Source organism: Crinia signifera, chromosome 9, assembly GCF_055691185.1.
Source record: "Crinia signifera chromosome 9, ASM5569118v1, whole genome shotgun sequence".
NCBI lineage: Eukaryota > Metazoa > Chordata > Amphibia > Anura > Myobatrachidae > Crinia > Crinia signifera.
Genome location: NC_139225.1, coordinates 138,124,415 through 138,140,035, shown reverse-complemented (window position 1 = coordinate 138,140,035; position 15,621 = coordinate 138,124,415). Strand labels below are relative to the sequence as shown.

General features: G+C 40.0%; 1 protein-coding gene across 1 annotated transcript; it reads left to right on the top strand.

Moving 5' to 3' along the window:
- The first annotated feature begins 12,303 nt into the window (after positions 1-12,303).
- LOC146036455 (olfactory receptor 2AP1-like) lies at positions 12,304-13,245 on the top strand. The gene has a single exon (XM_083160452.1). It carries the CDS (start codon positions 12,304-12,306, stop codon positions 13,243-13,245), a length of 942 nt encoding a protein of 313 aa, XP_083016578.1.
- The last annotated feature ends 2,376 nt before the right edge of the window (positions 13,246-15,621 follow it).

The following is a 15,621-nucleotide window of genomic DNA, read 5'->3' as shown; positions in this document are numbered from 1 at the left end:
CACGCTCCACCAGGTCCCGCCACACAAGACCACACAGACACTTGTCCGTGTGAAATCATGTATGGGGGCGGGCAGCTGACATCCGGCGATGTCAGATGCCCGCCCCCTACACACGCGTCACGGCCTCATTACCATGCATACGCCCCGCGTTTGCATGGGAACGCCCATGAAACGCGGGGCGTATGCATAGGGTAATGAGGCTAAGTAGCCCCTCACGCCCCTCTATGCCCCCTGTGCGGCGTGTCAAGAATACGTGCGGCGAAATCGCCTGCACATGCGCAGAGTGACCTCTGCACATGCGCAGACGATCACCATCGGCGGGACGACCGCATGCGGAGAAATCCGCACCGATCAGAATAAGGCCCAAGGTCTCATTAATACTTTTTCATTCCACAGACTGTCTTTGCTATGTATAATCAATACGAGAACAAATAATGATAATAATAATAACAATAATAATAGAATTTTGATAGTTTAGGTTTTGATAACCTTAAATATATTTGTCCCTAACAAGGAGAAGGGCCTGATATTGGCAGCAAGCTATTTTTTTATACATATATAACTGGTTTTCTGCCACACCACACTCATCTGCATATGCCTGTCCACAAAAGATGATAAGCAAATTGTACCAATAATTGTATAGTGTATATCGAGCTATAGAGCAGTGGAACAGGGGTAAATTACCCCAAACGGACGGTCGTGCTGCCGAGACACAGCCGGGCAGGCATATGAATCTATATGCATGCCCGGCTGTTTCTCTGCAGTGCGACCATCCATTACTCCCAGGGATTTCATTTCATTGCATATAAAATCTATATATAGATTCTATATGCATGCCTGCCTGTGTGTGTTACAGTACTGTAGTGTACAAGAACTTTATGCAGTAAAGTGCATCAGGCCCTTGTGAATAACATTACTCCCGGCGTGATGCCCCGGGCCCTGCCTCCAAGTCCTCCCACTTCTTTAGTAGAGTCAACTAGTTGCTGTGCCATCTCGGTAGCGCGCAGTCTGTACTGCCGCTGCTGTACCGAGTTTCTTTGCCTGATTATAGGCTCCTGTCAAGGTATACCCATCTCTGCTCTTGGCAGCCATTGATGATGATTACCATGTATGGCTGTGTGGTACAAATTTTGTACCACACATACAGCCATACATGGTAATCATCATCATCATCATCATCAATGGCTGCCAAGCTGTGTACCGTGGAAAAAGGGTGATATCCAAGGGAGGATATCGAAAAAGTCTCCCGGGTGGGGCACAACCTTCTTAGTAGTATAGTATCAGTTAAGATTTAAACTTTATTAATACTAAAAATGATCCTATAGGTGGATCAAAATGAAGGACACAAGACAAAGACATACAAATAACATATATAAATATATACAGTGAGAAAAGTAGTGCAATATAATGTTGTGGAAGTCTGAAATAAAAGCTGGATTGCCTCTATGTTTTAAATATAGGGGTAAATTTCAATGTATTTCCAAATTTTGCAGACAAAAAACACGCCTTCACTGACCAGAATTGGTCTTCACGTAAGTTTTGTACGAGTACAAAGTCATTTTTCGAAAACAAGAAAATCCTCACCTCCAAAGGCCACTGGCACCTACCCTTGTGGCCACTGTAAGGCCTGTGACCTCATGGATAGGAGATCACAGGTGATGGATAGGTCCAACAAACAAATCAGAATTTCTGGTTACCTCAACTGCGAGACTAAGAACTTAGTTTACTGCCTGGAATGCCAATGCAGCCTGAGGTACGTGGGCATGACCACACGCCCCTTTAAACAAAGAACCCTTGAGCATGTGGGCAATATCCGCAATGCGACCTCTGATCTCAAAAAATGTAAAAAGCTAACTTCAGTGGCACGCCATTTCCATAAACATCATGGAGGATCCCCCAAAAACTTGAAGGCTTTTGGATTAGAACAACTTCATCTGGGCATCCGAGGTGGTGACGTCACCAGGGAACTGCTGAAAAAAGAAAGTAATTGGACGTTCAGACTCAACTCAGTGACCCACATGGGCTTAAATGAATTTATCAATTATGGAGTCTTCCTGGACCAGTAAACCTATATTACAGTTTTACCTCAGCCATTACCTTTATTATCTATTTTAAAATAATTTGTTTCATAATAACACCCTCCCTTTTCTTATTATCCCCATTTTTTATAATTGTATCTTTCCCAGATTTTTCTTATTTTTTCCTACTCTTTTCCTCCAGAGCAATTACATTATTTCTTAGGTCTCTCAGTCTCATATCTAATTATAAACAATACTATTAAATTATAAGTAATACTAATTTATTTTACAATTCTGGACTACAGATTCCGAATAATAACAATAGTTTATATCACTGCTGTGATTTCTCCCATTTGATTCCATGATTCACTCCACTTCTTCATTCATCCATTTTATTCCTCTGACACGTTGTCAGTCCCATTGCGTATCATACCTCTTCTATGATGTTAATCACTATATAATCCCTCCCACTCTACCTGCCCCCACTAGGGATTGGCCAAATACCATTCAAATAATGAGCGGCAAAGCACACCTGCACTCCGATTGAGAAAGCTTCTAAGTGAAACGTACGTCTCGGATGTCAGGTCTCCGCTGTGCACAAGCGGGACCCTGCACGCCTCACGTTTCTTTAAACTGTGCTCCATTGCTAAAATAGCACAACTATCCTGTCAGCCTGTCAGCCTACGGAACGCATGTATAGCAGACCCACAGACGCATTGCCAGCTTCTTACAATCTACAACCGGCTACCATGGTCTGAGACCGGCTGCACCTATCCTTTAACAGACAGGACTCGTCACTGCGGGCAGCACCCGGCTGCTAACCTCAGACATATCACCCATCAAACTGGTCTCTATCTACGAACAGCATAACCTCTCTGTGAGTCCACGAACTGGACCCGTCGAGGCTCCAGAGACACAGCCGGTTTGCCGCACAGCCGGTTATTACATCTTTCAGCGCACAGCGGTCTGAGACCGGCTGCACTTATCCCTTTAACAGACAGGACTCTTCTTTGCCGGCAGCACCCTGCTGCGATTGTCAGACATCCCATCCACCGAACTGTGCTCTACCTATGAACAGCACAACCTCTGTGTGATTTCACGGACTGGACCCGCCGAGGATTAAGAGACACTGCCGGCTTGCTAAACACCGCACAGCCGGTTATTATATCTCTCAGGGCACAGGTCACTTCTTTCTACCTACAAGTCAGTCCACAGACTCTGACTGCGGACCTCCGCTATCGCCAACATAGTGATTGGCCGTCGCTGCACCAGAGCATACACACTGTGGGATCCAGGACGATCTCCCGAGCAACACACCTTGGAGGTGGTGTCAGTGAGTTCAAACAGCCCTCAAGGGCATTGTTATCGCTATAAATACTAATTGTATATTCATTGCTATCTAAAGTTACGGAGGGCTAATGTGATCTTAATCTACCTTACAATTATACTATACGCAAACATTTTAAATATCTGGTGATTACTAATTGCATTATAAAAACCTGATCTTCCATCCTATAGGTAGAATCTTGTTTGGTGTTTTTTCTCCTGTTACAATTGGGATTAATATATGTATGTTCATATATCATATAGAATACATCACAGCAGTAGATACCAGCCCTGTCTCTCTTTAGGGGATTATTGAACCCAGGCAAGCTATCCCTATACTATTGGACGATAGATATTGTTTCTCAGCTTCTACCCTGTTCTGAGACCACCACCTTGCCTCTCTCTATGGTATTATAAAACCCAGGCAATTTATCCTAATACTAGGTATTGTTTTTTGACTTTTACTTTCTTCTGAGACTACCACCTTTGCACGGTATTGTTACAACAAACAAGTGGATCCTAAATACCATAGTGCAATCTACACTTCCTTCTGCACTTCATCACCAGGGTATATCGCTCAACCACTGTTCACTACGTAAATTCACGTACACAGTGGATAGCAGCATATATCAAGGATTAGAGTGAATGTGCTCTCTTTACTTTTCATCTTTTGAATCAGGGTTCTCTCATTCCCTGGGGACCCAACATCTGACTCTGCGCTGTCTTTGTATAACAGAGCCAGTTTGGTCACCCCTGGAAACAGCAGAAACCCTCTTTTTCTAGATTCTTGTACCTGTGACGCTCACAGGGTCCGCTCAACTGTGCACTCATATGCACAGGTAGCAGCCACTTTGGGCCTTATTTTGGTTCATTCTTTCTGACAAATTCCTTCTTAGATGGGCAAAACCATGTGCACTGCAGGTGGGGCAGATGTAACATGTGCAGAGAGAATTAGATTTGGGTGGGGTTTTACTTCAAAGTGAGATCTATATTGCAGTGTAAAAATAAAGCAGTCAGTATTTTCCCTGCACAGAAACAAAATTACTCACCCAAATCTAATTCTCTCTGCACATGTAACACCTGCCCCCCCCTGCAGTGCACATGGTTTTGTCCATCTAAGAAGGATTTTGTCAGAAAGAATGAACCAAAATAAGGCCCTTTGTGAGTACCAACAGCTCAGATACTTCATCCCTATTTGAATCCTATTCTATCGTCCTAACACCGTATTACAATAGTACCTACTTGTAGCTACACTTTCCATTTCTGACTAATACAAGGAAATACTGTTTTGTCTGACAGGGAGCCTTTTTTCTGATATAATTACTTATGGATATTTATCCAAGTGAAGACCAATTCTGGTCAGTGAAGGCGTGTTTTTTGTCTGAAAAATTTGGAAATACATGGAAATTTACCCCTATATTTAAAACATAGAGGCAATCCAGCTTTTATTTCAGACTTCCACAACATTATATTTCACTACTTTTCTCACTGTATATATTTATATATGTTATTTGTATGTCTTTGTCTTGTGTCCGTCATTTTGATCCACCTATAGGATCATTTTTAGTATTAATAAAGTTTAAATCTTAACTGATACTATACTACTAAGAAGGTTGTGCCCCACCCGGGAGACTTTTTCGATATCCTCCCTTGGATATCACCCTTTTTCTATTGCATTTATCCTACTCCCTGGGAGCACCTCCACAACTATACAATGCTATTTATTTATTTATTGTGTTGATTGGAGTAAACCTTCTAACCAATAACCAAATTATGTGGGGGTGAAGAATACTTGAAATGTAGAAATATGGGCGCTATGAAGGTGTGGAAAAATGAATAAAGACTGATACTTCCCCTATTCACATTCGTCTGGTGTCTTCTTTTCTTATTCTTTGTCCCGTTTTGGAATATGGAAAGACAAGAAAAAAGAGGGACAAATCCCCTCGTGTAATCCTGTTTGAACTGGTGTATTAATGACAGAGACCTTCTATATCATATCAGAGAAGATATATAACAATAGAGTGTGTTTTTTTTTTTTAATATAGCCCCCTTCCAAATACACTCACACAATGGTGGTAGTACAACAGCTTCTAATGTTAACTTTTAAGTAAAGACCAACGAGATATGGGGGTTCTTATCTCCCCCTTCCAAATGCACTCACACAGTGGTAAAATATCAAGAAGCTTGTAACAAAATTCTTGTGTTAGAACCGGAACATTATCCAAAAGCAATGTGTTGGGGGTAGATCCCCCCTCCCAGTTTACTCACTCAGAGCTGGAGTTCAGATCGCATGTAGTCTAGGTCTTTCTCCCGATGTCCAACGTCCTTGATTGAAATGTGAGTGAATTTGTTATTTCCAATGAATGACACTAAATGGATACTGTATATGATAAAACAGATATCCTTTTTATTTAATTAATATACGTGCTACTTATAACAAAAAAACACATTTAAAAAGAGCCTCTGGAGGTACTTTTCCTATCCTGGACCGGTACTGACCAAAAACTTAAAGATGTTAAATTAAGTGGGCAGGCTAAATGGGGCCCCGTGTGTGCCTGACCACCTTAGTTATGGTGTTCCCGTCCTGTAGGTGAAAAGCATCCAGTGGGCATCCAAAATAATTAAAATAGAGAAAGATCCGCAAATTCATCAGAGACAGGAAGGATTTAGAAGTACAGTCCGATGGAGTAATCCCTGTACCCATAAGAAACAACAATAAGAAAATATACAAAAGAGAGAATATAAAAACTCAAAGAAATGAATATCCAAGAAGAGATAGAAACCAGGGATACTACGGAAGAAGAAACGCTTCTAGGGAAAGATCTATATACCCACAGAGGAGACAAAACAGAGAACGATCTGGAGACAGATATAACTACAGAAGGACACATTCAAATTGGAGGAGAAGAAATGACCCATATAGAAATGAAAGATTCAACCGTCCGGACAGATCACCATACTGGAGGAAAGAAGAAAGACAAAGAAGAATACACAAAACACATGAAGGGAGAAGAAATGAACCAGCAAGAAATGTTGAGAGAAGAAGAGAGGAACCAATGAGGAATTTTGAGACCTACAATAGGTTCGAAACTCTAAGAGATTATTAGTTTAAAACCCCAGAAAGGGATTTTTTAGATCGGGGGACAGGAGTACAACAAATAAGATAACACACCCACAGAAAAGAGGAAAAAGAGGGGGAAAAAGAGAACATCAAAAATTCAAAATAAGAAAATAAAAAATAAAAATAAAAATGAAAATAAGAATGGAGAGATTAAAAACAAAGGAGATATGGCAAAATAAAGTGGCAAAGTAAAAATTTTCAATTTAAGTTCATACATCCTTAAAGAACATGAAAGAAGAGTCCTGGAGAAGGGTTTGAAATATGCCCCGGCAAACAAAATAAACGAGTTTGAGTTATATGTGGATATCCAGAAGTACATCCGGAAGCTGACTGTGAAGAAATTCTTCATTATGAAGGAAGAAGATCAATCGACCGGAGAAGAAGAAGAAGCTACAATAGATAGATTCAGACCCAAATCTACCTTCTTCCCGGCACATATAAAAGGCAGCTTCCTAGATGTTTTTGCCACACAAGTACTAAATGAATTAAAGGATGTAAAAAGAACCAAAATAAAGTATAACCTTACCCATAAGGAATCTATAGCTTTAGAGGCTCTCAAAAAGAATGATGATCTGGTCATCAAACCAGCTGATAAGGGGGGGGGGGGATTGTTCTCATGGACACTACAAAGTACATTGCGGAGGTGCTCAGACAACTAGAAGATAGCACCACATATAAAAAACTTAAAAAGGATCCGACAATGGAATACAGGAAATCTTTGGAAATTCTTATAAAAAAATATGAGGAAAACAAAACTCTTAGTATTAAAGAATCCAAGTTCCTGATTATTGAAAACCCACAAATCCCAGCAATCTACATACTCCCTGAAGTACACAAAGATCCCCTCAATCCCCCGGGACGTCCAATCGTCTCGGGAGTGGATTCATTAACAGCGAACTTGTCTGAATTCGTAGACCACCATCTTCAACCACTCGTATTAAAGAACAGATCCCATTTAAAGTATACCATGGAGGTACTAAATAGACTAGAGAGCATTAAATGGGAAGATAATTATACACTTGTGAGTGCAGACGTAAGCTCTCTATACACCATCATAGAACATCACGATGGTGTAGAGGCAGTAAGGAAGTACCTAAGAACATCTACCATGAACACATCCCTTCAAGAATTCATTTTAGAAAGAATCCCTTTTATACTTGAACATAATTATTTTGTTTTTCAAGGTGATTTTTATCTCCAACAGAAAGGTACAGCGATGGGCACCAGGTTTGCCCCCAGCTATGCAAACTTATTTATGGGTTATTGGGAAGAATCCTACATCTGGAACAATAACCCATATGGGGCAAACCTGGTGTCCTGGTACAGATATATAGATGATATTTTATTTATCTGGAATGGAGATATGGAAACTTTGGACCTTTTTTGCACTTTTCTGAACAGTAATCCTTTTAATATCAAATTAGTTTTTAACATTGATAAGATCACCATAATTTTTTTAGATTTGACTATTTTTATTAAGGACGGCAACATTTGCACTAAAACTTACCAAAAACCAACTGACTCTGTGGCGTACATCCAGGCGGACAGTTGTCACCACAGAAATTGGCTGAATGGAATTCCGGGGGGCCAATTTAAGCGGGTAAAAAGAAACTGCACGGAAAAAGACACCTTTGAGGAACAGTCAAGTAAGATGAAGGAGGCATTCGAATCATGCGGTTATGATAGCAAAAACATAGAACAGGGATTATCAGAGGCAAGAAATATAAGAAGAGAATCTCTTCTCAAACCGCAGCAGAAAAGAAAAGAGAATGATAGAATGAAATGGGCCTTCATCACGCAGTACAATTCTCAACACCAGGCCATAGAGAAAGCTTTTAAGAAAAACTGACCAATCCTAAAACAAGACCCGGTTTTAGGTAAATTTCTACCCGAGAGGCCAATACATGTTTACCGGAAATCAAAGAATATCAAAAACAAATTAGTACGTAGTCTTTGCCCCACAGATGCCATTCGACAGAGCTACAACCGCTCTATTGGCTTTTACAGATGCGGACTATGTCCAGGTTGCCGTAACATTAAAAGTCCGAATCAATAAAAATTTGAACAAATTCAGATTAACGGACAAAACATAAAAATCACTGAATTCATCACGTGTAACACTCCCAACGTCATATATGCAATAAAGTGTTCATGTGACAAAACATACATAGGTAGAACGTCAAGATCTTTGAAGATAAGAATGGGAGAGCATCTAAGGAACATTAAAAAGGGCTTTGAATTACATTCCCTTTCAGCACATTTCAAGAAGGAACATCAGTGCTCTACAAATCATATAAAGGGCTTCTGGGGATTTAAACTTATTAAAACCACAGAAAGAAATAAAAACCTTCCCAAACTGTTGGCACAAACAGAAATGAAGTGTATATATAATTACAAAACACTAGTGCCCTCAGGTTTAAACCAGGACTTTGAACTCAAATGGTTTTTATAAACACAGCCCTTTTTATCCTTTTTAAAGATAATTTTTTAATTGCTTACCCATCTTTTATTCACTTTTTAAACTTTGCATCTACCTCTTTTTATATGAATTTTTTATAAAAAAAATTTTTTTATTAATTCATATACATTTTATACACACTTAGATGAATTCTTTACTCACATTTTATTATCTTTTTGCTGCTAAAGAAATCACTGTTCGAATATTACTATGCTGCTAAAATCCCTTTGGAATCAATCCCTCCATTCATTTGAGCCCCTCTTCTTTTTTCTAACTAATTTTTTTATATCCGCCACAATAAACGCTGCTTAAACGCACTTTATTCCCTAGGAAATCGGAGTGAAAAGGGATTCCATTAAATCAGAACGTAAGCTATAAAAGCTCGATATGGAACGCAAGCAGGAAATAGCATCTGGAACGCAAGATGAGTTTTCCGGCATCAGAGTACGTCATTAAATAGGGAATCCCAGAGGTCGGCGCAGCTGCGTGGGACGCAAGTAGAGGAAATTGACGGCAGCCGGAAATGACGGAGAGACGCAAGATAGAGGATCCCGTAAGTCAGGACTGCGGCGTGGAACGCAAACAGACGGCGGCGTGGGACGCAAACAGAAAAGATTCACAGCGGCCGGAAGTGACGGAGAGACGCGATCCGGACAAGCCGGAAGTGCGGCAACGTCACAAAAGAATATACTATCATCCAAGGATTAATAGGATCACGTGCTACACCTGATCACGTGACTGTGAAACCAGGAAGTAACCCATTACTATATGGGAACATGTATAACGTATAACACCACATAGGGAACTATGGTGGTCTAGTTAGTTATACATAGTCAGTGGATTCACGTTACTGTGAAACCAGGAAGTCACCCATTATTGCATGGGAACATGTATAACGTATAAACACCACATAGGGAACTATGGTGGTCTAGTTAGTTAAACATAGTCAGTGGATTCATTTTGGCGGGAAAACGGAGGTTCCTGCCCCCAATAATCGCTATCCAAACAGTCATAAAAACCAGGAGGTCTCAGTGAGAGGATGCACCTTGTTAAAGATCCAGCCCGGATCGAAACGCATTGGTGGACTATCCTCTCTGGAAATTTTAATTATTTTGGATGCCCACTGGATGCTTTTCACCTACAGGACGGGAACACCATAACTAAGGTGGTCAGGCACACACGGGGCCCCATTTAGCCTGCCCATTTAATTTAACATCTTTAAGTTTTTGGTCAGTACCGGTCCAGGATAGGAAAAGTACCTCCAGAGGCTCTTTTTAAATGTGTTTTTTTGTTATAAGTAGCACGTATATTAATTAAATAAAAAGGATATCTGTTTTATCATATACAGTATCCATTTAGTGTCATTCATTGGAAATAACAAATTCACTCACATTTCAATCAAGGACGTTGGACATCGGGAGAAAGACCTAGACTACATGCGATCTGAACTCCAGCTCTGAGTGAGTAAACTGGGAGGGGGATCTACCCCCAACACATTGCTTTTGGATAATGTTCCGGTTCTAACACAAGAATTTTGGTACAAGCTTCTTGATATTTTACCACTGTGTGAGTGCATTTGGAAGGGGGAGATAAGAACCCCCATATCTCGTTGGTCTATACTTAAAAGTTAACATTAGAAGCTGTTGTACTACCACCATTGTGTGAGTGTATTTGGAAGGGGGCTATATTAAAAAAAAAAAACACACTCTATATATATATATATATATATATCTTCTCTGATATGATATAGAAGGTCTCTGTCATTAATACACCAGTTCAAACAGGATTACACGAGGGGATTTGTCCCTCTTTTTTCTTGTCTTTCCATATTCCAAAACGGGACAAAGAATAAGAAAAGAAGACACCAGACGAATGTGAATAGGGGAAGTATCAGTCTTTATTCATTTTTCCACACCTTCATAGCGCCCATATTTCTACATTTCAAGTATTCTTCACCCCCACAAATTGCATAAAAAGTCCAGGTGGGCTTTTTTCACTTGAATGAGAAATACAGGCAGCTCTGCGCAGATTGGTTTAGATCCCATCACCCCTCTTGTTCCAATAACCAAATTAGCCCAGTGCCCTTGGCCTCATCCTATTTCCCCTTTTCCCTTTTTCTGCAAGCTGTGTACCGTACTAGCAATATATATTATCAATTTCTGAGGTACAGTGTGTATTACAATTATATGATTTCCTTCCTTTCAAATCAAGGGGGTAACATTGGCGTATCTAAATATATTTTGGGGTAAAAGGTAAAACAGTTCTTTGACCACTGCTATAGAGCAGTCAGTTATACCCTGCTATATATATATATTTATATATATATATATATATATATATATATATATATATATATATATAGTCAATATACCGGTATTTTACCACCAATTCAGATGTTTAGTGCTAATCTTGTTCCATAATCTCTCAACTATAGCTGATGGCTTGGAGGTCCCAATTTGCAATGGGACTCTTGGTATAGAATTGCAAATTGGGACCTCCAAGCCACCAGCTATAGGTGAGAGACACTGGGACCAGATTAGCATGAAACATCTGAATTGATGGTAAATATACTGGTATACTGACTATTCTTATCCACCAAAAAGTGCCGAAACACTTAGGGGCAATTATAGGAACGGACTTTCCTCAAAACGCTCAGGGTGTAATGTATTTTTTTAATCTGTACGATTTGTGTCTGATTTTGATTGTTTTTATCATGTTGGTTTATCTTATGCCATATTAATAATAAATTGTAAAGTTATTCCTATCCCAAACTTTTCAGCACTGCATTTTGTGTATACATTTTCCTATTTGGTTTTTCAGGATTGACCATTCTTTTTTTAGCAGCAGCTTTGGACAAACAGCTCTGACATACGCCCTTTAAAACCGCTTCTTCCACTTTCTAAGGTTATCAGCATTTTCTTATTTGTTTATTATTGAAACCCTTTATTCAGGAAGATTCTATCTGATAAATTTATCAACCATATTATATTATAATTGTATATTCTGAGTTTTTTCAAATGCACTTAAAGTTTAAATTTGAATTTCACTTTCAGTGAATTTTAAATACTAATCTCCTTAAATTACTATTTTATTTTTTGCAGTATTATTAATTATGGTTATTCTAATAAACTGTAGCAGCTCCTTTATTTTTTTTATAATTGTGCTTTGTGTTAAATGTATTTTGTGGATTTACAGTTTTTGCACCAATAAACGAAAATGTCTAGAGAAATTTTTTTGGCCAAATGAGAATATTGCAGATGTTAAATAGACTTTCATTTGTTTTTATTGTTAAAATAATAAAACTGTATTTAATGTTACTAAAAATTACATAAAATCTAGTTAACTTTTTTCTATCTTCAAGAATGCTGCAAAAGCTAAAAATGGATCAAGCCAACAAAACCATAATCAGGAATTTTGTTATTAAAGGTATTTCCGATGCCCCAGAGTTGCAGGTTCCAATCTTTCTTCTTGTCCTACTGATTTATCTCACCTCTCTTGCATTTAACATCATCATTCTTCTACTGGTCTGCCTGGATCACCATCTACACACTCCCATGTATTTTTTCCTGAATAATTTGTCTATCCTGGATATCTGTTGTTCCACAATTAGTCTCCATAAAGTTCTTATATCATTTATTTCAGTAGATAAAACAATTTCATTTTATAGCTGCTTTATGCAAGGTTATTTTTTTATATCTTTTACTTGTGATGAGCTACTTATTCTGACAGCTATGAGTTATGATCGCTATGTAGCCATCTGCAACCCTTTGCGTTACCATGCGGTTATGAACAATAAGTTGTGCTCTCTTATGGCCTGTGTCTGTTGGGTTTGGGGATTGATAGAAGTCCTGCCATGTCTTGTGGAAGTATTATCTTTTACATGCTACACATCAATGGAACTCAATCATTACTTTTGTGACCTTGAAGCGATAATTAAACTTTCTTGCAATGACACCACAGCTATTCAACTTTACATCATTGTTGAAGGGGTTTTAGTTGCTACTTTTGTCCCATTAATGCTGACTTTTATTTCATACATTTTTATAATTGGCACCATACTGAGGATCCAATCAGATACAGGAAGACGTAAGGCCTTCTACACATGTTCCTCACACCTCACAGTTGTTACCCTTCTTTATGCCACTCTGTCTTTCCAATATTTTCGTCCAACTGCCCTTATCTCTTTGGCCTTCAATAAGCTCTTCTCCTTGTTTAACACAGCTGTTGTCCCATTACTGAACCCTGTCATCTACAGCTTGAAAAATAAAGATGTAATTTCAGCATACAAACAGTATTTAAGTTGTTTTAAGACAAAATTATAGAAGAATACTTGAAACTGAAAGAATACAAATATTTGAATATAAACATGTGTTGTCTGCATAATACATTTTTGTTGGCATTATCTACAAGCTTGCATCTACAGTATTATTATTATTTGTATGGCTAGTCTTAACCTTGATTTGTAACTCACAGTTAAAGAACAGGTCATAAATAAACATAGCCATGATACTTCCGGTTCCAGTATGGATGGAGTTAAAGGTGCCATCATAGGGCTCATCTTATTCCCCAGCTTATTGCCATTGTAAAGGCAACCTGTTGCTTCCAAGGAGCCCTGCTGTTAACCTCCTCCAACTCTCCAATAGTGAAGTTTCTGACCTCCAGCTAATTACCTGCTGCACAGCAGACACGACAGAAGAAATATTGGGTTACTTCCAACATTATGATGTAGGATGTGGAATCTGAATATGAGTTTTCAGCCTCCAAGAAAGGTACAGCAGATGTGTGATTATTCTCCCACATCCAATGGTGCCACACCAGAATCCCCTATCACATATGGGGAAGTGCCAGAGACAAATAAAGCTACTATGGCACCTTTATTGTCACTGATACACAGCTGAAGATGCAGCTCAGGCTCACATACACTGAGAATAAACTGGAATCATCAATAAACACAAAATTAAGGGGCTTCACTCTGGAAATAATCTGCTCTGGAACAAATTGGATGACCTAGACATTAGGTCATGTTACATAGAAACATAGAAACATAGAATTTGACGGCAGATAAGAACCACTTGGCCCATCTAGTCTGCCCCTTTTTTAAACATGTTACCTCAAACCATATTTGATCCTTATTTTTTTGTAAGGATATCAATATGCCTATCCCAAGCATGTTTAAATTGTACTACTGTATTTGCCTCTACCACCTCTGATGGGAGGCTATTCCACTTATCTACTACTCTTTCTGTGAAGTAATTCTTCCTCAAATTTCCCCTGAATCTTCCTCCCTCTAGTTTTAGTGCATGTCCTCGTGTTCTGCTGCTCCTCTTCCTGTGAAGAATGTCTCCCACCTGTACCTTGTTAAAACCCTTGATATATTTGAAAGTTTCTATCATGTCCCCCCTTTCCCTTCTCTGCTCTAAAGTATACATACTAAGATCTTTTAGTCTTTCCTGGTACGTTTTGTGATGTAGGCCATGCACCATTTTAGTTGCCCTTCTTTGTACAGTCTCTAATGTATTTATATCCTTCTGGAGATATGGCCTCCAGAACTGAACACAATACTCTAGATGAGGTCGTACCAATGACCTATACAGTGGCATTATTACTTCTTTCGGTACTTGTTTCCTATCTGGGCGCCCAGGTTTTCTACGTACGGCACCGTAATTAAATCGGATCGCATCGCATCGGATTCGGTACTCGATGATGTACGATGGCATACGATGCTATCCGATCCGATCCGATTTCATTTTAAATCGGATCGCATCGCATGCGGTGACGCGATCAACCTGATTTTTACATTGGAATCAATGTTAAATGGTCCCTGAGACCCGATTTTACATTGATTTCAATGTAATAACCCCGCAAACCCACGATTTGTTAAGAAAACCCCCCCTGATGGTTTAAAATGCGCCTCCATTGTTAACGCCACCCCAGTATTGACGTCAACCCGAAGCGTGGCGAGCGGCGGCGGTACGCGCCCTCCGACTTTTTCATACCCCCACTATCCACGTCGGCGTGGAGTTGAGAATGGAAAGTGTGGCCAGCGCCCGAGCCCGAATCGTGGCGAGCGCAGCGAGCCCCGCGAGGGGACGCGGATACCTGTGAAGCCCGCGAGGGGACACGGATACCTGTGAAGTATCCGCGTCCGCTCGCCACGCTTCCGGCTCGGTGGCTCGCTGTGCTCGCCACACTTTCTATTCTCGACTCCACGCCGACGTGGATAGTGGGGGTATGAAAAAGTCGGAGGACGCGTACCGCCGCCCCTCGCGGGGCTCGCTGTGCTCGCCACGCTTCGGGTTGACGTCAATACTGTGTTTCTGTGCAGATGTGACAAGGGGAGGGCTTTGAAGGGTAAATAAATACAGTAGTGTTACAGATGGGCCATCCTATGGGCCAACCATAAAAGCGGGAACGAAATCGGATCGCATCGCATCGCATTGTTCAATATCGTGTATGTGCATTTGTGGTATCCGATGCGATGCGATCCGATTTTTATACGGAGAATAGCATGGTGCGCAATTAATGTAGCGGGCGCCCAGATAGGAAACAAGTACCCTTCTTTCTTTCTACTGCTGATACCTCTCCCTATGCAACCAAGCATCTGACTTGCCTTCTTTATTGCTTTGTTACATTGCCTACCTGCCTTTAAGTCCCCTGAAATAGTGACACCTAGATCCCTCTCTTCCTCAGTAGTTTCC